Raw genomic sequence first — 21,792 nt, 5'->3', positions numbered from 1 at the left:
CAGGTTTGTTCAGCTCTGACATTCAGTTATTTCGTCATTAAACTGGCTTTAATGTGATTCTTTCAGCCAGCATTTTGGTGTTTGTTGGTTTCACATGTTTTTGAAAAACGTTCATGTTGGTCATTGACAAATAAGGTTGTCTGAGATGATAAAAATTAGAAATCTTTCAAAAGTCTAGTTTAAAAACACGTATCACGTTTGTAAAAATGTAATCTTTGTGTACATGTTGGTTTAAAAAATTTTTTTAAAACACTTATATATATAAAATTCTACCAAAACATGTATTTAATGACTTTTTAAATGTAGTGTAACCATCCAGTAAAAGGTATTAAAATTAGCGATGTACAGATATAAACATTTTTGGCAGATACCGATTTTAACAAAAAAACCTATAAGCAGATAACCATACAGATAACGATATTTTGCAACTTACCTTATTTTGTCATCAGATCACTGTTTTACTTAGGAATGCTTAAATTATTATTATTATTATTTTTACTGTTCAAACAATAAATAATTTCCATTGAACACTGGATCTGTTGAACACAAGACAGGCCAGAATTTTAAAGAGAGCCACAGTGAAAGATACATACAAGATACAAAAATAAAGAAAGATACAAAAAATGACTAAATACAACAACATGATGATTGATATGAGAATAGGTTATTTTTTACTTATAAAACATTTTTGCACTTTTAAGGTTTAGTAATCACACAAGGCCAAATTGCGATTTATATCTTAATTCAGTTAATCATGCAGCATTAATGGATAGTGTACCGATATTTCAGAAGTCAAAGTCTGCTGGTTTCAAAGTGTTTTGGATGGTTTCCCTCATCATGTAGCCTATAGGTACGTTTTTTTTCCACATTACCGTGAGAACACGAAAGTATAAAAATGAAATATTACTTGTTCTTAGGAGTGCCAACTCTTCTACATATCATGGCTATTATTATTTCTGGATTATGCATTTGAATTCACAGATTTTTTACAAAGTGTGTTACTAATTATTTATAAATAAACCATAATTTTCATATATTGGTGTTTTCATGCTTATTTCCGATTATGCTGATGGTTTTAATTTGGTCAATAATTGCCCAATAAATATCGACAGCCGATACATCGGTGCACCCCAATTAAAACACTTTCCTTGTCCCTTGAATACATGTGAGTGTACACAACTTCAATAATTAATTTGTTTAAAAAATATTTGTCACGAATATCAAGAAGTTTTCTTAGGGTTATTCCAGTTGACCCGAGCCTTTTCATAAAAATGTACAAATATCAAATATTTTTTTTAAAACATGAGGATCTAATGTGGTCCTCTGTTTTTTATTTATTTTATTTATTTATTTTTTGTCACATGACAACAGATCGGCTACCTGCATGTTGGTTACACCACCTGACTTTGTTTTGGTGGACAAAAGTTTTTCAAATATTCATAATTTTTTAAAAGCACATTGTTTCACTGCCTTTTTTTTTTTTTTTTTTTAATAATGATATAAGATTATTCCAAACCACTTATGTCAACTTTATTTTTCCACAAATTTCAGCCTTTTGTTTATTTTGATTTTTTTCTGTCTCCGGACGGTTACACCACTTAGACATTTTAGACTTTAAGCCCCAGAAAAAAATATTATAATGACTTTGAACTCGAACTCAAGAAACTGAAAACATGTTCATTAGAGTAGAAGCGTATTCAAGTATTGTTTTTTTTAATGCATTTTAAATTACATAATAGATCCAGACAAACAAATAATGAGCATCATGTCATTGACCATTAAACCACTTTCAACAAGAGCTTTTATTTAATAACTCTAAAAATGTCAAGTGGTGTAACCATCAAGTAATAATCATGAATGTCATGAAGCTTTCTTCATTATTCCATTTGAAATTTGAAAACATGAACTAACCTTGCCATGTCAATGAAAAAAAACGTAATGCTAAAATAATCAGTTGTTTTGTTTAATATTTTTGTCACTCCTTATTTGCCATAGTGATGACTTTACTATTATCCTAAAATGTGGAAAATAGTAATAATAAAGAATAAGGAACTTTTCATCCGGAAGCGGATGTAAATCAAAACCTAAAATCTTTATGTTGAGTTTTTTTTAGATGTTACATGACAACTACCTACAGGCAATACTGTAAATATTACAAATGTCTTAAGAGATAGCACTCATACAGCAAGATGACTGTAAGCTAATTGGCCCAGAACTGTTATGATTGGTCAGCATCCATTCTGCTCTAATACCAGTTACCGAAGAAATAATTACGGACGCGGTGTTATCATTCCTCCCTCTCTCTCTCTCTCTCTCTCTCTCTCTCTCTCTCTCTCTCTCTCTCTCTCTCTCCCTCTCTCTCCCTCTTTCTTTCTCTTTCTCTCTCAGTCTTCCTCAAAGGATAAGTTCAATGTAAAATAGGTCACTCTCACACCCTGGAGTGGATCTTAAAAGTGCTCTGATTCTATTAACAGGCATCTTTCTCCCCAGGCTTTTCTGACCCTGATAACATGCTTTATTAAAATTGTCATGTCAAGTGAATTCCAGCATTTCATTTGCAACAAAGAAACTGTTTTTAGCTGGGGAGATATGTTGCAAAACCAGTCTGTGGAATCTAGCCCTAAAATAACCTGAGGCTTCCCTCTGATCTGTAAAACAAGGAAACATATAAATAAAGAAAGCAGGGAATAAATCAAGGGAATCTTTCATGTCTTAACGACCCATTTTTTTATTTTTTATTATTTTATTTTTTTATGCCAATAGGCTTTAGTTTATATCACATGAACCATGATTTACTCTCTGCTATAAAGCGCAACAGTCCGGTTCCAGAAGTACACTTTTTTATACATTTTTAACATAGGGAAATTGTTTATTAATGATAACTTATAAACCTTTAATGACAGACCTGCAGCAAGCACAGAGGTTGTTTACCGATGGTTTATCATGCTTCTGTTAAGGCCATCAGTCTGCGTTTTTTCAATTTCATTTTTAAACACAGGAAAGATCAACCAATCAGAGAATCACAGCGAACAAAGCACACCAAAAGAGCTCTGCAGTCTCCCTACTCTCTCAAATTACTTTTATATTTGTATATATCTGAATATTTTGCGATTAAATTAAAATATATTGTTCATACACTTAAAATCAACAACTTTGTTTTTCTATGTTTCTATTGTTTTTTATAACTTGATGATATAATCAAATTTGGGAAGACATTTGAAGAACATTTGGTTCGTTTGGAGCAAGTCTTTGGGAAGTTGAATGAGGCAAATCTGAAGGTCAAACCTTCTAAATGCAATCTGTTTTCTAAGCAGGTATACTATTTGGGGCATGTAATTTTGGCCGAGGGGGTTAAAGCTGACCCCTCTAAAGTAGTTTCGGTGAGGGGGTGGCCCGTCCCGAGAAGCCAAACAGAGGTGCGTGGTTTCTTGGGATTGGCTTCCTATTACCGCCGTTTCAAAAAAATTTGCTGAAATTGTGTGCCCTTTACATCAACTTACAGAAAAGGGCAAGAATTGTTTTGGGGGGATGACTGTCAACAGGCATTTGTAACCCTTAAGACATGTCTTATTTCTGCACCTATTTTGGCACACCCAGATCCCCATAAGACGTTTATATTAGATACGTATGCATCTGATTTTGGAATTGGTGCTGTGCTTTCTCAGGTGGAAGATGAAGTAGAACGTGTGGTGGCTTATGCCAGTCGGGCCCTTACCAAACAGGAGCGTACATATGCAGTCACCAAAAGGAGTTGGTTATGGTTATGGTTACTAAGCACTTTAAGCACTATCTTATTGGGAAGGAATTTGTGCTGAGAACAGACAACAATTCCTTACGGTGGCTGCATAATTTTCAGGGTGTTGAAGGGCAGCTAGCTCATTGGCTGGAACAGTTAGCCAGGTTTCAATATAAGATCGTCCATTGGCCGGGTAAGCAACATGCAAATGCTGATGCATTATCTAGACTCCCCACCTTGGCTGTAGGTTTGGATGATTTGTCAGACCAGACTAGGGACAGTAGGAGTGGGGACAATTGTTATGTGGGTTTACTGCAGGCAAGTAAATCAAGCTCTGTGTTGCAGCCAAAAGAAGATTTTGAGGATGATTTGGTTAGGCTTCAGCATGAAGATAGCGAGCTTCAACAATTTATTGAATTGTTAAATAATCCCCAAGATAAGTCGAAATAAGGTAGAGAGTAATCCTGAACTACGTAGTTTGGGATCAGTTGCAGATACGTGACCATTTATTGGTGAGACTTCCTCCGTCTAATTCGGATGCTGCTGACAAAGTGCAGGTGGTTCTCCCTAAAGGTACTGTTCCTCAGATGTTGCATAATGCTGTTACAGGGGGTCATCTGGGAGTGCATAAATTGCAAGGCAAAGTTAAGGATTGTTTTTATTGGTCAGGGTGGTTTGCTGATGTAAGGCAGTGTAGAGAATGTGAGGACTGTGCATCACATAAGTTGCCAGGTTATAACCCCCAGGCCCCCTTTGCCATTCTGTTTTTTCACACCCTTATGAGCGTGTTGCTTTGGACATACTTGGTCCACTCCCAGAGACCTCTAATAAAAATCGGTATATTTTGGTGGTGGACGATTATTTCTCTAAATGGACTAAAGGATTTGCTTTGCCAAACCAAGAGGCAAAATCAGTTTCCAAAGTCTTAGTTGAGGAATGGGTTTGCCGTTATGGGGTTCTGCAGAGCCTCCACTCTGATCAGGGCTGTAATTTTGAGTCAATACATTTTCAGGAGCTTTGTAGGTTGTTGGAGATAAACAAAACTCGGACCTCCCCATATAACCCCCAGTCAGATGGTCTTTGTAATGAACTGGCCATGGAGATGGTGTTAGGATCCATGTGCAGGAAGTTTTTTAAAGAACATAAGCAAACAATCCAAATCGGCAGGCAGATAGACGTAGTCGTTAAGCAGGCGGTTAAATAACATATACCAAACAGACTGTCCAACAAGGCAAACAAAACAAAGGGTTATCCAAAAAGCAGTAATTCCAGAAAAACAGGCAATGGTCATAACATGAAAACGATCAGCAATAGCAATGGAAAAACGCTTGGTAAGGCAGGGTTAACTGGCAATAATTTGCAATGAACAATGGAGATGAATGGCTATTTATACATGAGGTAAACAGTGTGGCAGAATGATCTGCCCCTCTGGCTCATCATCGTCGCCCCACCTCTTAGGGCCACCCTTCAGCCAGGCTCACGATGGGAGTTGGGTGGGAGAGCAAGTAGAGGTGCATAATTAATAAGCCTCATTTAGTCAGTGGTGAATGAAGCACACCTGATGGGAATAATGCTTCATCACCGCTGTCATTAAAATGCAGAGCGCACCTCTTCTCGGGGAACTGGCTACAAATCTCCAAGTGTGCACACACTGGCATCCTTGCACGCCCAGGACCAGAGCTGAGAGTGTTCGGAGCTGGACGAGATGGTGTGCTGCCGGACCTGCTCTTCGGAACCCAGACGTGTTAATGAGTCGCCGGGGGTGAATAGCTCACGTTGCCACCGACGGGCTAGATGCCGGGCCGCCTTCCCCTCACGCTTGCCACGGGCCTGGGAAGACAGGCCACCAGTGACGTCGCCGCCCCTCGCGCCGTGGACTTTGGAGGGGAGCGTGAGCGGCCAGCTGACCCAGCCCGTGCCTGAGCTATCCAATGGACACTACCTGCCCTTTCACAGAGCCCCGTTTCACTGCGAGGATGCCAATTTCTCCTTTATTATGAACACTATTCCCCCTTGGACATTTTATGTTTATTATTATTTCTAATAAATGCCTCTCCGAGGCTTGATGCCACACCCACTGTGTCTGACTCTTGCTCACCCTGCCAGAACAGGAAATGAGCAGAGAAATGGGTGATGATCAGTATTCGGGAGAGGGCTCCCTCTGGTGGTTGGAAGGATGGGTAACAGCCTCGGATGTTGCAGTCTTATTGAACGGTTTAATAGGACATTACTTTCCATGTTGTCACTTTTCGTGGATAAAAACCAACAAAACTGGGATTCTTTATTGTCTTATGTGATGATGGCCTACCGTAGTAGTGTTTATGCTTCTACCAGTTTTACCCCTTATAGGGTGTTGTTTGGGAGGGAAATGGTACTGCCTGTGGATGTTATGCTGAATATGAACTTGGAAGAGACATTTTACCCTCCAGGTGAATACATGGAGCATATAGCCGAGAGCTTATCTACTGTGGTAGAAGCGGTAAGGCAACATCAGTCACATGCTTCTAATCAACAGAAGAAGTGTTTTGATTTTCGAGCCCAGGTACAGTACTATTCAGTGGGTGAACTGGTGTGGCTTAGAAACAAGGCTCGGAAAAAAGGAGTTTGTTTCAATTTACAGAGAAATTACAAGGGGCCTTATAAGATCTTGGAACAATTGTCTGATGTGTTGTATCGATTGGGATCAGTAAGGGGTGGGACTACTATGGTGGTTCATTATAATAGTTTAAAAGCATATGTTTCTCGACTTTTTTCAGAGAGACTTCATGAAAATGAAGAGCATGGGCAACCACCATTACTGGAACAGTCGGATCCTCCTTCATCTCAGCTAATGTCCCAGGCTGAACTAGGTGAATCCTGCCAGTTGGAGGAACAACCCACAGAGGAAATGGATCTGAATTGAAGTCCATCAGCACCTCCAGTGCAGCAGGCAGGGTCTACAGTGGGGCACAGTGATCATGCTCAGGAACACAGGACTGTATGGGGTATACCGTAGAGAAGGTAATGGCCTCTGGCACGAAGTCAGCACGACCAAGAAGGTTGCCAGTATGAGCCAAGGATTAAGGATATGGGCCAACTGGACTCGTGGACAAGTCCTCTTCAGTAGAGGAGGGATAGTGTGATGTGTGGAATGTTGTCATGTGTGGAATGCTGTCTCTAATTGGGAGAAATGAGTGAACGCAAGATTGGCTGTGAGAGAGCAGTGGGGAATGTTACTTGAGTGCTCTCGGGTGCAATAAGCCCTCCGAAGATGAAGATACAAAGTTTTTTAGGCGTGGGGGGTTGCGTGTGAGGAAGCTTAGTTAGGGCCGTTTCTGCTTTAGTGTCACCGGAACCTCCGAACGGAGAACATTACGACATATGCCATTACATTACCTGCTGTAATATTGCTATTGTGCATAACAGTGGTCTTTACTGGTATCAGACACAGCCAAAGGACTCGGACTGAATATTATCCTTGTGTGATTTCGTTGGCCACTGGGAAGTACCCTCTCCTGAATTTCATACCCCAGGGAGGGATCTTGCCGACCCAGGACAAGGGAAGTGTTTTAATTTACTCTGTATAATGTTGAATGGATGAATTGTCTGTCTCTGTCCCCAGTGCGGCAACTGTATTGGGGAAAGGGAGCAGGGGAGGAGGGGTTGCGTTCTATTGGTGTGCAGTGATTATAGCGTTGTGGTGAACTGGGTAAATCGTGAATGAATTGAGTGGGACTAAAGTTCACCTGTGTGTTTTTATAGAGTGTGCTGTGCATCGCAGACTCTCTGCTGCTACCTTCCCTGTATATGTATTGCAGCCTGGACTTTTTAATGTGATGTTGTTTAATAAAGAAAACTGTCTTTGTGAAATAGTCTTGGTGGATGTGTGATTTATCTTCTGGCATTTGCAAGTTATGAAATAAAATAACTATAACAGTATTTTCTATTTCAGAGTGACGTCCAGTGCCTTACCCCTGTTTCATTTGCTTCATGCTTCAGGAGGTAATAGTTTTTAGACAATAACATTTTTTGCATTGATGAAATTTTTTTGCTGCATTATTTTATTTTTTATTTTATTTTTAGTAATTGCCTTTGCAGTAAATTCACCCCTAAGGGTATTGTATTGTAATGCCAAATATCTCAAGATAACATTTGATATACTGTAGTTAAAATAGAATAACCTGTTATTTCTTTATAATTCTAGAATTTATGGAATGACCCACTGTTGAAATGCCGTTTCACCGTGATTGATTTCACCGTGATATAATTGTAAACATATTGTCACTAAGGGTTTGCTTAACTTAAAGGGAAAGTTCTCCCAAAAATGAAAATTCTCTCATCATTTACTCACCATCATGCCATCCCAGGTGTGTATGACTTCCTTTCTTCATTAGAACACATTTGAAGAAAAATAGAATATCTTAGCTCAGTAGGTCCTTATAATGCAAGTGGATGGTGATCAGACATTTGAAGCTCCAAAAATCACAGACAGTCAGCATAAACATCATCCACAAGACTCCAGCAGATAAATTAATGTCTTCTAAAGTGATACGATTGCTTTTGTTGCGAAAAAGATCAGTATTTAAGTACTTTTTAACTCTTAACCATCACTTTCGGTCAGCAGCCGTATACACATTCACGAGAGCGCTGTGTACATTCCCGTTGGCATGTTATGGGCGTAATCTCACATTTTTCTCTCAGTTGAGACATCCAGGATAAGCACACAAATGCACCATTGTGAGTAAACAAATAGATTAATACAAACCAAAACCAACAAAGCTTCTGTACAGTGTTCCTCCTACTCAGCTGTAAACAGTGCTGCTCTTCTGCATGTGTTGCACGTGCGTTAGATCTTGCGTGAACATGCCAACATGATTTCGTCACATGCCTGTAATTTGTTATTATACATCCATTTGTGAATGCAACAGTGTGAAGGCATTTTTTCTATAATTGGCTGTTAAGTATTAAGATTTATATACTGTAGGATAAGTTAAGTCCAAAGAATTATGTATTTGTAAATGTATATTTTGTATAAATAAAACAATGAGTATCTGAATGTGCTGTGTGTTTAATAAAGAGTACATATATAGGCTGATTTATTCATTTTTAAGTACTTGGGATTTTACAAACAAAAGTAGAAAATATGTTGATTGTATAATGTTGTTTCACCCAACTGAAATCAACGTTGTTTCAACAGCAGGTAAGCAAACCAATTAGATCGATTTTCTGTTTGTTTTCAGTGGCGTGAACGGCATAGACTCAACATGACTTCGATGAGCAAAAAGATCAACATTGTTTGGATGCCACGAGAGACATCGATTTTACATTGATTCTATGTCGGTTTACTATCTGGGAAACCACCAGGTTCAAATGGCTCACAGTTCATGACCCAGGGCTAAAGTACTCAAAGACTCTGCACCAGAACTCTGGCTTTTAAACAAAACCAGGCCTCACCTCAAAGCTTCACCGAGGGAAACTGGAGAGAAATATCACATTACTGGGGAAACTTTTAAATTAAAGAGACCTAAGTCGGAGGGCCTTCATGTAGGCCTGAGAGAACAATGCCTGCTTTCTGTCAGCATGAAACTTCAAAGCTGCGTGCATAAAGGAACAGAGTTCTGCTTTGTTGTGGATCAGAGATGTTGCTCTAGTTCTAGACACCCTTGTAAGCACTTAAAGGAGTATTCCATAGCCCCTGCATCCCACTCAGTGCTTCTTAATTGTGCCCTTCACTGTTACTCTGTCATGATTAATGCATCGCCAAGTTTCCATGCTGTTTTTTTTACATTTTGGTAATAGCATTAATTTAAAAAAAAATCTAAATATTTTTTATTAGTGCTGTCAATCAGTTGATATTTGTAATCAAATTAATTACATGGCATACCATCTGTGCTATTTAAAAAATGTTAAGAGCTTCTCTGGTTTTCAACATCATTAACTGCATGTTTTGAAGATGCTGTGTCAAGTTAAAGTAAATATAAATTTGCCTAAAGTAACTTTGAAAAAAACATCTTGAAATTAATTCTGTTGTGCTTCATCTAGCTGTCTAAAATGCATCCTGTTTGATCAGCTCTTATTTTGTGGCTGTGCTTCTTGTGAGGTTTGTTGAGGCGCACTGACTGCCTCCTGCTGAAGCGGCTCCTAAAAATACCAAGTTACATGTAATTCAAGCTTATAAAAATAGTTCAACCAAAAAAGAAAATTCTTTAATCATTTACTCACTTTCATGCCATCCCAGATGTATATGACTTTCTTTCTTCTGCAGAACACAAACTAAGATTTTAGAAGAATATTTCAGCTCTGTAGGTCCATTCAGTGCAAGTGAAGGGTGACCAGAACTTTGAAGCTCCAAAAATCACATAAAGGCAGCATAAAATGAATCCATACGACTTCAGTGGTTTAATATATGATCTGTCACTTTAATTGCTCCTAATACTTTCATTCAGGGAGCATGTTTATTTTTTTAACGCATTATTTTGTATGTAATTAATCACACTTAACACATTAAATCTAAAGCCATAATTTTCATATATTTGGCTGACTCTTAAGTTCAAAACTTCATAATTATTAAAAAAGAAATTAACAATTATGTTTAACAAAATAAGTAACTTATGTAAAAATAACAGTATGTAAAATATATTATGAAAATAAAGTAATTTTAGTATATTATATTTTATTAATTCCTTATTAAAAGTTTTTTAGCAAGCCACTAATATTAAAAAAAATCTCAATGTTTATGCATATTTTTTTTGGTGGTATTCAATGCTACAAAATGTCCCCTCTCTTATTTCATTGTTTTAAACAACTGCTGCAATTTCGCTACAGTGGTTCTCTGAGGGTTGATTGCTAATGGATTTTAACTGGACTGAAGGACATAAAAAAAAAAAAAAAAAAAAAAAAAATAGCATTCACAACAGTTCCCAACAGAATAAGTTCCAAAGTTTTTATTACCACACCCTTAGACATAGCCTAAGACAGAGTTGTTTAAGTTTGTTTATCTTTTCATCTAAAGCTATAACCTATCTTTTTCAACTTCTTTGATCCAGTTATCAGAGTAGGTATATTCATGTAATCCAAATTAATTAATTAACTGATTGCACCTCCATCATCTCTAGCCATCTCATCTTCAAAATAATTAATTTGCTTATTACCCAAAGCAGCAAACGGGAGATTTGCACTCTCCCGTTATTCTTTGATGATTGGGCAGCGGTAAACTTCAAAGGCAAGAACGCTTGTTTCTGACTGGCTGGAGTTCTGATCAAACTCTGTGAAATGATTCCAGTGTGTTCACTTTGCTCCAGGGTTCTCGATTGTTGCGCACGATCAATGAACTAAAGAATCTGGATTAAACCGTTGGTTTGGCATGGCGGCGGTGGCCGTAATGCGCAATGACCCACTTCAGGCTTTCCTTGAGGTGCGTAAATTGTATAATTATCAGTGTGTGTGTGTGTGTGGGGGGGGGGGGGGCATGTTTAAGTGGTTTACGAGGACTTTTTTTTAGGTTATAAACTGGTAATTACAAGGGTATTATGCTATAAATGTGGTTTATGAGGACATTTCTAGTGTCCCCATAATTCAAATCGCTTAGAAAACATACCAAACGATGTTTTATTGAAAATGTAAAAATGCAGAAAGGTTTTTGTGAGGGGTAGGTTTAGGGTTAGGGGATAGAATCTATAGTTCATACAGTATAAAACTTATTATGTCTATGGAGAGTCCTCATAAGGATAGCTGCACCAACGTGTGTGTGTGTGTGTGTGTGTGTGTGTGTGTGTGTGTGTGTGTGTGTGTGTTTGCTGCTTCGTTTGTTTTAAAATAATTTGTAATTTACAGTGCACATCATTCAGACGTATGCGTATTGATATCTTATTTTATAGGATCGAACTCCAAGCTCCACGCCAGAATCCATCAAAGGTTCTCCTCTGGCGCTGTTGGAAAACACCTGTAATCGCATTGGGCATTCCCTTGTCTCTATATCCGTGGAGAACCACCAATATGAAAGGTCTCTAAGTAAACTTTTCCATCCCTGGAGCGCCAGTGGATCCACACGTGGGCTTTTCAGCTCTAATTACGGAGTGAGACTGTCACAGCACCTCCAGAGCTCCTTAAATCCACATCACGAATTGGACCCCGGTTACCATTATGACCTCCCAACCGTGAAGGTGTTGCCTTGTCCGGTGCAATCTCTCCCATCAGCATGCTCTCCTTCCTTTGGCACTCTTCCGACGCCGGTTTCGACCTTCGTGTCCAAGCACACCCAACAGAGACACATGGCAAGCGAGGATATCCAGTGGTGGACTCTACAACAAGAGCTTGGCACTGCCAATCACGCGTCAACAGTCGCCTCGCATCATTTTCAGATCCACCGCGGGTGGGTTCTGAGGCACGCTGAATTTGGGCAGCAGTCCCAGTCCCAAATCGCCACACTCCTGCACTCCAAATCGGCCTTTATCGGTGCGCGGAGATGCAAGTGCCCTAATTGCCAAAAGACCCCCGATGAACCGGGCAGGAGAAAGCAACACTTGTGCAACATGCCAGGCTGTGGGAAGGTGTACAGCAAAACGTCGCACCTGAAGGCGCATCTGAGATGGCACGCAGGTGAGCGCCCGTTTGTGTGCACCTGGATGTTTTGCGGGAAGAGCTTCACGCGCTCTGACGAGCTCCAGAGACACGTGCGCACGCACACAGGAGAAAAGCGCTTCACGTGTCCGGACTGTTCGAAGCGCTTCATGCGCAGTGACCATCTGGCCAAACACCTGAAGACGCACCTGATGAAGAAGAACAGACCGCCATTTCCCATGCTGGATCACATGAAGCACGAGAATGCGAGGAACTTTTAAACAAAACTCTTAAGGTTGTTCGAAATTAACTTTTGTAACTAAGCACTTAAGTAGACTTTAGCCTATTAGATGATGGCATTCATGTTTCTGTTGGCAAAAACTCAAGAGGAACTCGTAAATGTACACGTAAAATCCTAATAAAGACATTACATTTGTGGGAGTACAGTATTTAATTGATTAAATGTTTCTGGAAACATAACTTGAAAAAAACAATTTTAGTGTGCACACAAATTTAATCATATTGTTATTAATAATAGAAATTCATATTTATTGATAATTATTAATAATAATATTTATGATAATAATTATTATTGCTATTAATATGTATTATTTTTATAAATATTATTATCAATAAAACAAAATAATAATTATTAATAATTCATTTATTAATTATTAATAATGATACTAATTAGTATTATAACTTTTATTTGCCTATTATTATTGTTGTTTTACTATAGTTTTAATAATAATAACAGTTATTTTTATCATCATTATTATTAATTTTTTAATAGTAGTCCATTATAATAGTTATTATACAAAAAATTGTTAATTAATTAATTTTATGCTGTAAAAAAATTATAATAAATATGTACTAAATAATATTCATATTTGCTATTAATAATAATCATAATAGTTATAATAATAATAATTATTATTATTATTATTACTTATATTTATTATTATTATAAGTATTATTATCAATAAAACATAATAATTATTATTAATAGTACATGTATTCATTGTTATTAACAATATGTATTACTAATAATGATACTTATTAGTATTATAACTTTTATTAGCCTTTTATTAATATTGTTTTACTATAATCAATTTTAATATTAATAACAGTTATTTTTATCAGCTTTATATTATACTTATTATAACATAATTTTAATAATAGTCTATTATTGTAATAGTTATTGTACAAAAATAATAATTAATTAATACATTGTATGCTGTAAAAATGTTTTTATGAATAATACTCATATTTGTTATTATTAATAATAACCATAATAGTAATAATAATAATTATTAGTAGTATTATTATTTCTACTAATATGTATTATTATTATCAATATTATTATCAATAAAACATAATAATTAGTATTAATAATACATTTATTTATTATTAATAATAATATCTATTATTAATAATGATACTAATTAGTATTACAACTTTTATTAGCCTATTATTATTATTATTATACTATAATTTTAATAATAATAATAACAGTTATTTTATCATCATCATTATTATAATACTTATTATAAGAAAAATATTAATAATAGTATATTACTATAATAGTTATTATACAAAAATAATAATTAATACAGTTTATGCTGTAAAAAAATAAATACATATCTGTTTTACTTTAGTCCTTTGCCAAAATCTACTATGTTAACCATTGCTGCCATAGATTCAATTTGATTCGTAATAGAATCAAGTGATTCTGTTAGTTTCTGCCAGAATAGCTAAAATTGTTACAGTTATTAATCTTATTTTATTACAATAAAACTGTGGTACAAGCTAAAAAAATAAAATAATAATAAATAAATAAAAAATCAACAAATGGCTGAAAGCTTCTTACACTGTTTTAAGGAGTTCCCATAGTAATATATAATGATTTTATAATAGTAATAATACCTGTATTAACTATGGTATTTTGGTCTTAATTCTTAAGCCAATTAAAATTGGAAGGTATGGTTGAAAATGGGCCAATTTTATGCAAGATATTGGTTCCGGATGGAACATGTTGCACACGGATTATTTAGAGGTGAGCACCCCTGTTACTAGGGAAACAGGACGCTTCAGCGGGATTTCAGAAAGTCGATATAAACTTCACTCAGGTTTTTCTTTAGGCCTAAAATCTGATGACAGCGATTAATGACCATATATTGCCCGTGAATCTCTCAAATGCAGATTGATTCATGAAAAACAACCATTTTTTTTATTATTTATTTATTTTTTTTTCAACTAGACGCAAAGATGAACAGGTAAGAACGTTCGTATTAAAAAGCTTAACAAATTCAAAAGACTCTTCAGTTACAGGCAATATTATTAAAACTAATTTACATGAACTCAAAGACAATTTGAGGACTCTGTGGCTTGAGTGGCTTGTTACATGCATTCTCTAACACAAACTATATTTACTTTCAATACATTCTTTTTAATGATAAGATTACAGTGTGTTGGAAGGCCCTCTGACGTTTCATCAAAGGTTAATGAACAGGTCAGTGCCTTGACAATCTGCATATGGAATTCTATATGTTACATTTGTTGCAGCTGGCTATTGACTTCAATGTGTTTTCTTTCATACATCAGACAAAGCTTTTTAACTGATGTTGCATTTGTTTTGTTGATTATTTTATAATACAATGTCCATTTAAAGCATTATTTTGTCTTGCAATTTGAGCCATGTTTGTATTTTTATTATAGGAGGCTGCACCCATAAAACCAGTGTGTGCCAGTTTAGCAGGTAAAATAAACTGATGTTAGTTCGCCAAAATGAATCTCTATTCACAACTATAGCAACAGTTTGCAAACGTTTAGCAGTTACATGGACATAACAACACAACTGACAACAGTCTGGCTTGGTTTACTATTTCTTTCTGAAAGGGTTAATAATATTACCTCCTTTGTTCTGTAGATCCAGTGAAAAAACAATCAGTGGACTGGAAACCAAAGTAGGTTGAACAATGTTTTACTGGGTCACTAGGACTATTTCAATCCTTAAAGGAATAGTTCACCCACAAATATAGATTCTGTAATCATTTGTTCACCCTCATGTTGTTCCAAACCCCTATGACTTCCTTTCATAGAACACAAAAGGAGATGTTAGGCAGAATGTTCAGTCTCAGTCACCATTCACTTTCATTGCATCTCCTTTTTTTTCCTCCAAACAATGAAAGTGAATGGTGACTGAGGCTGTCAGTCACCAACATTCTGCCTAACACACAAAGGAGAGTAATACAGTAAATTATATAGTGTATTTTAATAAGGACTGGATTTTCAGGTCAATGAGAGAGGTCTTTTGGAGAGTATACACAAAATACTTTGTATAGACACTTCAATAACTGTTTGAAATGCTTTGATGCTGGGTTTCGAGCCAACTTTGACGATCATTTTAAATGCTTTTTATTTTGTGTAGGCAACAGAAATTAAAACCCAGTGGAAAGACAGAAGCGCAGAATCCGTCTATAAATCCTATACTCAAAGAACAAAGTGCTGAGAGGTAAATGTAAAAGAAACTTCACCACTGTGTATTATGCTTACATTCTCACTTCTGCAAAAAAAATATGAAACATTTAGCTACAATGGATGAAAATTAGAATGGATGGATTTAAAGTATATGTTCACCTAAAAAAATGGAATTCTGTCATTGGTTACTCAGCCTCATGTCGTTCCAAACTCTTTCTTCCATGGAACACAAAAGGAGAAACACTGAAGAATGCACTAGTAGCTCTTTTCTGTATAATGGAAGTGAATGGGGACTTGGGCTTTCGAGCTCCAAAATGATAAAAATGCACCATACATTTTTTTATAAAAGTAGTCAAAATACCTAGTGCACAATATTCAAAGTCTTATAAGGAACATACAAAGATTTTGCTATTCACTGATTGACGTCAGGTTTGTCAGGTTTAACATCAATGACGATTGGTCACATCAAATCGAACGTGACAATTTTCAGTCATTAATGACTTAAATCTCTGTTTATCACTCCAAAAATATTTGGAATATAGCTTTGTAACTGTCATTTTGGAGCTTGACAGCCTCAGTCCCCATTCACTTTCATTAAATGGAAAAGAGTGGCTAGGACATTCTTCAGCATTTCTCCTTTTGTGTTCGATGGAAGAAAGTCACCCTTATGTCATTCCAAATGACAGAATGATGACATAATTTTCATTTTTGGGTGAACTATTCCTTCAATAGTAGTAAAAAAACAACAATCTTTTAATTAATTCTAGTGCATCAGTGGCTTTTGTATTCCGGTCGGCATGTTCTTTAGGTCATGCATGGGGGTGTGGTTTATGGGGCGTACATGCATAAAGCAATGGAGCTGATGGCATTCATTCACTCCACTGAGCACTAATAGTTTACCTTTTATCGCCCATTTTTTCAGCAGCCGAGGGTATAGTGCCTCTCTAGCTCCGTCCTTCAAAAATGTAACCACGCATGGACATAAACTACCTAAACAGTCTCCCCCTGTTATGACAGGTACTGAATCTGTTTTATTCTTTATTCTTTAAAACTATCTGCACATTTAATGTTCATTCTATTTGTCTCTTCTGTAATGCCCATGGGCTCCAGTGGGGTGCAAAAGTCTGAAACCACTTTAAAAGCCTGGAATTAACAAAGTCTTAAGATTTTTAAACATTTAAAGCAAAATTATGATGAAGAAGAAATGTTCGGATCTGTTATTCACGTCCAAATGGGACTACATTTCAGAAAAACAAGCAACATCTGAAGTCCAGTTAGGCAGTGAACAGGGACTACAGATCCAGACCCCTCAAGCAGTGCTGTCTGAAAATGACCAGGATCCTCATGAAGCACAAGGTGAAGATGAAGAGTGTGAGGAAGCTGAAAATGAGACATCTGAAGGACACGTGCCGCTAGAATTGTTTGCAGAGGTGAGGGGGCATTAAAAAAACATGCCATGATCACGAGTATCAGCTTTGCTTTTAAATTGTTGAAAGACACTGCATCTTTTGACAGTTTTTATTGAGATGGTGGTCTGTTTTTGTGTAAGTCCAGTTTCTACAGGCTGTGATGACAAAGAATTACCAACTTGCCAAGAAACTCTGTCAAATGAGTAAGTAGCAGGTCATGTGAGGAAGTAATGTTTACATTTGATTATTTTTACAATCTTGACATTCCTTAAACCAACACACTGACATGTTTTTACATTTTTTATTCACTTTTTAAATATAGTTCTTATTTATGAGCCCCAGAACTCAGAAGCCAAGAACTTCCTGCCTCTTATTGAAGAGAAGTTACTGATAGGTGAGATTACAGATTACATCTATCTATCTATTTGGATTGATCTTCATCTAAGTTACAATAATGAACAAACACAATCTGTTAACTAATGAAACTAATTATTGTATTATTCTTGTACATACTGAATACATCATTCAAAAATCCACAGTGTAGTTTGGAAAAAGTATGTGAACCCCTAGGCTAATGATGTCAACAAAAGCTAATTAGAGTCAGGAGTTGGCAAACCTGGCATCCAATTAATGAAACAAGATTGGAGGTGTGGGTTAGAGCTACTTTGACTTATAAAAAGCACTCAAAGATTTTGAGTGTGCTATTCCCAAGAAGCATCTGCTGACGTGGACCATGCCTTGCAAAAAAGAGATCTAAGAAGACCTACGATTAAGAATTGTTGCTTTGCATAAAGCTGGAAAGGGTTACAAAGTTATTTTGAAGAGCTTAGATATTCATCTGTCCATAGTTCCACAAAATGTCTATAAATGGAGGCGATTTAGTTCTATGGCTACTCTCCCTAGAAGTAGCCGTCCAGCCAAGATGACTCAGAGGACACACCGCAGAATGCTCAATGAGGTAAAAAAGAACCTTAGAGTGACAGCTAAAGACTTGAAGGAATCACTGGAACTGGTTAACATCTCTGTTCATGAGTCTACCTTACAGAAAACATTAAACAGGCATGGTGTCCATGGCAGGACACCACGAAGGAAGTCGCTGCTTTCCAATAAAAATATTGCTGCATGCCTGAAGTTTGTCAAAGACCACCATGACACTCCTCAATGCTACTTGTAAAATGTTTTGTGGACTGATGAATATAATGTTGAATTGTTTGGTAAGAACACGCAGCACTACGTATGGCGTAAAAAGGACACCGCATACCAACATGAAAACATCATCCCAACGGTGATTTACGGTGGAGGGAGCATCATGATTTGGGGCTGCTTAGCTGCTTTAGGGCCTGGACCGCTTGCCATCATCGAGATAACATTAATTCCTTAGTTTATCTATATAACCTACACGCAGGGGTTCTCAACAGGGGTGGTACCACCCCCCAGGGGGCATTCAAAGGATGCCAGGGGGCGCTGAGAGCAAATTAATAGAGAGGGGGGCATTAGGTTACAAATGGGGGGTGTTTATCACTCATATTAATCAAATCTGTCGTCAAGTTCCTCTTTGCATTCAAACGTGTATCTAGACTTGGAGTAAATCAGTTGGTTCTCAATTATACGGGTTGGTACGCATTTCTACCGCGGTTCATCTGATTTTGAACTCTAGCGACGCATCTGAATTATCTGGTTTAGCAGCGTCAAATACACAGGCAGAGGCACAACCTCGGCTAATGCACCTGTATGGCTCTGTAGATGGATACGGCTCAATGGACAGAGCAGCGTGAGCGCAAAGCTCTTAAAGCTCGAGCTCTTAAATGCACAGCTTTGTGAGAATCAGTGAGAAGCAAGGCGCGAGAATCAGAAACCATTTTAATTCAGTACAGAATTCTACATCACCACCCTTGAATTTACTATAGTAACACTATCTGTACTTTAGGCAGAAATAGATTGATAATAAATATTATCATATCACTGCTTCAGCTCTATTAAATTTGTCATTGGCTACATTAGGGGAGTGAGGGAATTTAGTTACAACTTGTAAATATGTATTTTGTATTTATTGTTTTTACATGTGTTTAGAGTAGGTCTACTGTTTAAAATTACAAAAATGCCATAGCTTGTTTTATATCATTCATGTGACATCTAACCATGGTAGTGAAGAAGATCCATGCTTCCATGTGTTTACTATGATCTTGTTACAAACACCACTGTTAAAACTATAAAAATAAATAATTAATGAATAAATTTACATTTTCAAATGCAAAATACACTATTTTTGTTTTTTAAAGATGAAATAGAAATGTGTAAATTCTAAAAAATAGGCTAAAATATTTTAGTTTGAATGGAAGAAAAAATAACTGGTTTACTTTTTATAGATGTTAGAGATAACCATACTGTTGTTGATATGAGTAAATTTACATCTACATCCAACTCAAAATCAATGCTGCAATGTAGAATGAGCATTTCAGTGAGACAAAATATGCAATATTAATGGTCTTATCATTTATTTTTGAAATAAATGAAAAATATAACATTTATTATTAGTGTCTGTCTTCGCATTTTCATTTTATAGGCCCCAGATATAGCCCTCCATCTGCTTGAATTAAAAAAACGCAAGGTTTGGTCTCATATTCATGATGTGTAAGCATGCTGAATTTATTAACAAAACTTTAAAATTATTGTTGAGAACCCCTGTCCTACAGGATAATGTCAGGGTCTGTGTGCCAGCTGAAGCTCAGTAGAAGTCGGGTGATGCAGCAGGACAATGACCCTAAACATCGAAGTAAATCCACTACAGAATGGCTTCAAAAAAAAAATCCTTTTTGAATGGCCCAGTCAGAGCCCAGACCTTAACACAATAGAGATGCTGTGGAATGACCTCAAGAGAGCTGTTCACACCAGACATCCTAAGAATATGGCTGAGCTGAAGCAGTTCTGTAAGGAAGAATGGTCCAAAATTCCTTCTGAACGTTGTGCAGGTCTAATTCGCAGATACCGTAAATGCTTGGTTGAGGTTATTGCTGCCACAGTTGGATCGACCAGTTATTAAATCCAAGGGTTCACTTACTTTTCCACAGCATTGTGAATGTTTAATGGGATGTGTTCAATAAAGACATGAAAGATTATAATTGTTTGTGTGTTCTTAGCTTAAGCACATTGTGTTTGTCTATACTTGTGACTTTGATGAAGATGAGATCACATTTTATGACCAATTAATGCAGAAAACAGCTAATTCCAAAGGGTTCACATACTTTTTCTTGCCACTATATCTACCTAGCTATATGTCTGTCTGTCTGTCATTCCATCCAGCCATCTCTGTCTGTCTGTCTGTCTGTCATTCTGTCTGTCTGTCTATCTATCTATCTAGCTTTCTATATGTATATCTGTCTATCTGTCTGTCTGTCTGTCTGCCTGCCTGTATTTCTGTCTGTGTGTTTGCCTGTGTGTGTGTCTTTCTGTCAGCCTGCTTGCCTGTATTTCTGTCTCTCTGCCTGTCTGTCTGTATTACTGTCTGTCATTCCATTCATCAGTCCATCCGTCCGTCCATCTCTGTCTGTCATTCTGTCTATCAGTCTGTCTGTAATTCTATCTATCTAACTGTCTGTCTGTCATTCTGTTTATCTGTCTGTCATTCAGTCTATCTGTAGGTCTGTCTATCTGTCATTCCATCCATCCGTCCGTCCCTTCGTCTGTCTCTGTCTGTATTTCTCTGTCTGTAATTCTCTGTCTATCAATCTGTCAGTCTGTCTATCTGTCTGTCTGCCTGTCTGTAATTCCATCCATCCATCCATCCATCTCTGTCTGTCTGTCATTCTGTCTGTCTGTCTGTCTATTTATAGATCTATCTTATCTTAGAATTTTGTGGTTAATTCATCTATTTATCTTTTCTACTTTCTCTGTTCATTATGTTTCTACTCTGCTTTGACCCCCAAACTGAAGTATTTCCATTTTTTATTACAAATTAAAATCTTATTAGGACTTTCCTCTTTATTATATAAATTACCTGCAAGAAGTATATCCCAAAATAGCTTCCATTAAAAAAAAGCCCTACAGACATAAATGAAAACAGGGTTGAAATAGAATCAAATGGATTCATTAAAATCAATGTTCCAAATGGGCGATTTTGATATTGTGTTTGTGAGTCATTGTGTGCAAAACAAATTTCCTTGGAATTCAAGTGTGTGTGTGTGTGTGTGTGTGTGTGTGTGTGTGTGTGTGTGTGTGTGTGTCTTCCCTCTTGAATTGCCCATGTATGTTGAATCATCATTATAAACTCAAGAAGCAGAGGAAGAATCAGACAATGATAATGATGAATCTGATGAATTTGACACGTCTGATGATGATGATGAAGAGGATGATGGCAGTGATGATGATGATGATGATGATAAGTCTTCAGATAGCTGTGACACAGATGAAGAATCCACTGACAGCACAGACGATACATTATCATCTTCATTATCATAAACAAGCAAAAAAACAAATGATCTAGCAGAGTGCCTTTCCCACATTCTAAAGCACACATGCTATTGTTGTGGTATTATTTTCATATCAAATAATATTGTCTTTTGCTCATATACATAATGTGACGTGTTGAGGACCTCATATATGCACATTTATTAAAAAAAATGATTGACTTTC

The 21,792-nt window shown here is 36.7% G+C and overlaps 2 protein-coding genes across 4 annotated transcripts; both read left to right on the top strand.

Moving 5' to 3' along the window:
* Nucleotides 1–11,078: 11,078 nt before the first annotated feature.
* On the top strand, nucleotides 11,079–12,706 carry LOC127445693 (transcription factor Sp5-like). Its single transcript, XM_051705914.1, has 2 exons — nucleotides 11,079–11,129; nucleotides 11,593–12,706. The coding sequence occupies exons 1-2, from the start codon at nucleotides 11,079–11,081 to the stop codon at nucleotides 12,553–12,555; spliced, it is 1,014 nt and encodes a 337-aa protein (XP_051561874.1). The 3' UTR covers nucleotides 12,556–12,706.
* A 1,680-nt stretch (nucleotides 12,707–14,386) lies between these two features.
* On the top strand, nucleotides 14,387–21,792 carry LOC127446377 (glutamate-rich protein 2-like). 3 transcript variants are annotated; one of them, XM_051707269.1, is made up of 10 exons: nucleotides 14,387–14,550; nucleotides 14,735–14,786; nucleotides 14,993–15,032; nucleotides 15,204–15,240; nucleotides 15,705–15,788; nucleotides 16,677–16,771; nucleotides 17,003–17,184; nucleotides 17,309–17,366; nucleotides 17,486–17,557; nucleotides 21,434–21,792. In XM_051707269.1, the coding sequence occupies exons 1-10, from the start codon at nucleotides 14,543–14,545 to the stop codon at nucleotides 21,616–21,618; spliced, it is 813 nt and encodes a 270-aa protein (XP_051563229.1). In that variant the 5' UTR covers nucleotides 14,387–14,542; the 3' UTR covers nucleotides 21,619–21,792. The 3 variants fall into 3 exon arrangements, with proteins under 3 accessions (XP_051563229.1, XP_051563230.1, XP_051563231.1); XM_051707270.1 differs by lacking the exon at nucleotides 14,387–14,550 and having other exon boundaries at nucleotides 14,687–14,786; nucleotides 16,680–16,771; XM_051707271.1 differs by lacking the exon at nucleotides 14,387–14,550 and having other exon boundaries at nucleotides 14,687–14,786; nucleotides 21,437–21,792.

Source organism: Myxocyprinus asiaticus, chromosome 9, assembly GCF_019703515.2.
Source record: "Myxocyprinus asiaticus isolate MX2 ecotype Aquarium Trade chromosome 9, UBuf_Myxa_2, whole genome shotgun sequence".
In the NCBI taxonomy this organism is placed as follows: Eukaryota; Metazoa; Chordata; class Actinopteri; order Cypriniformes; family Catostomidae; genus Myxocyprinus; species Myxocyprinus asiaticus.
The sequence above is the reverse complement of the archived record's forward strand: the minus strand, read 5'-3'. Positions and strand labels throughout refer to the sequence as shown.

Excerpts from the sequence above, each read along its gene's own strand:
- LOC127445693 (XM_051705914.1), top strand. The coding sequence starts at position 11,079 with ATGGCGGCGGTGGCCGTAATGCGCAATGACCCACTTCAGGCTTTCCTT. Across the intron at positions 11,130-11,592 it reads CACTTCAGGCTTTCCTTGAG|GATCGAACTCCAAGCTCCAC; the intron begins GTGCGTAAATTG and ends CTTATTTTATAG.
- LOC127446377 (XM_051707269.1), top strand. Across the intron at positions 16,772-17,002 it reads GTCTCCCCCTGTTATGACAG|AAAAACAAGCAACATCTGAA; the intron begins GTACTGAATCTG and ends ACTACATTTCAG. Across the intron at positions 17,558-21,433 it reads TGAAGAGAAGTTACTGATAG|AAGCAGAGGAAGAATCAGAC; the intron begins GTGAGATTACAG and ends TATAAACTCAAG.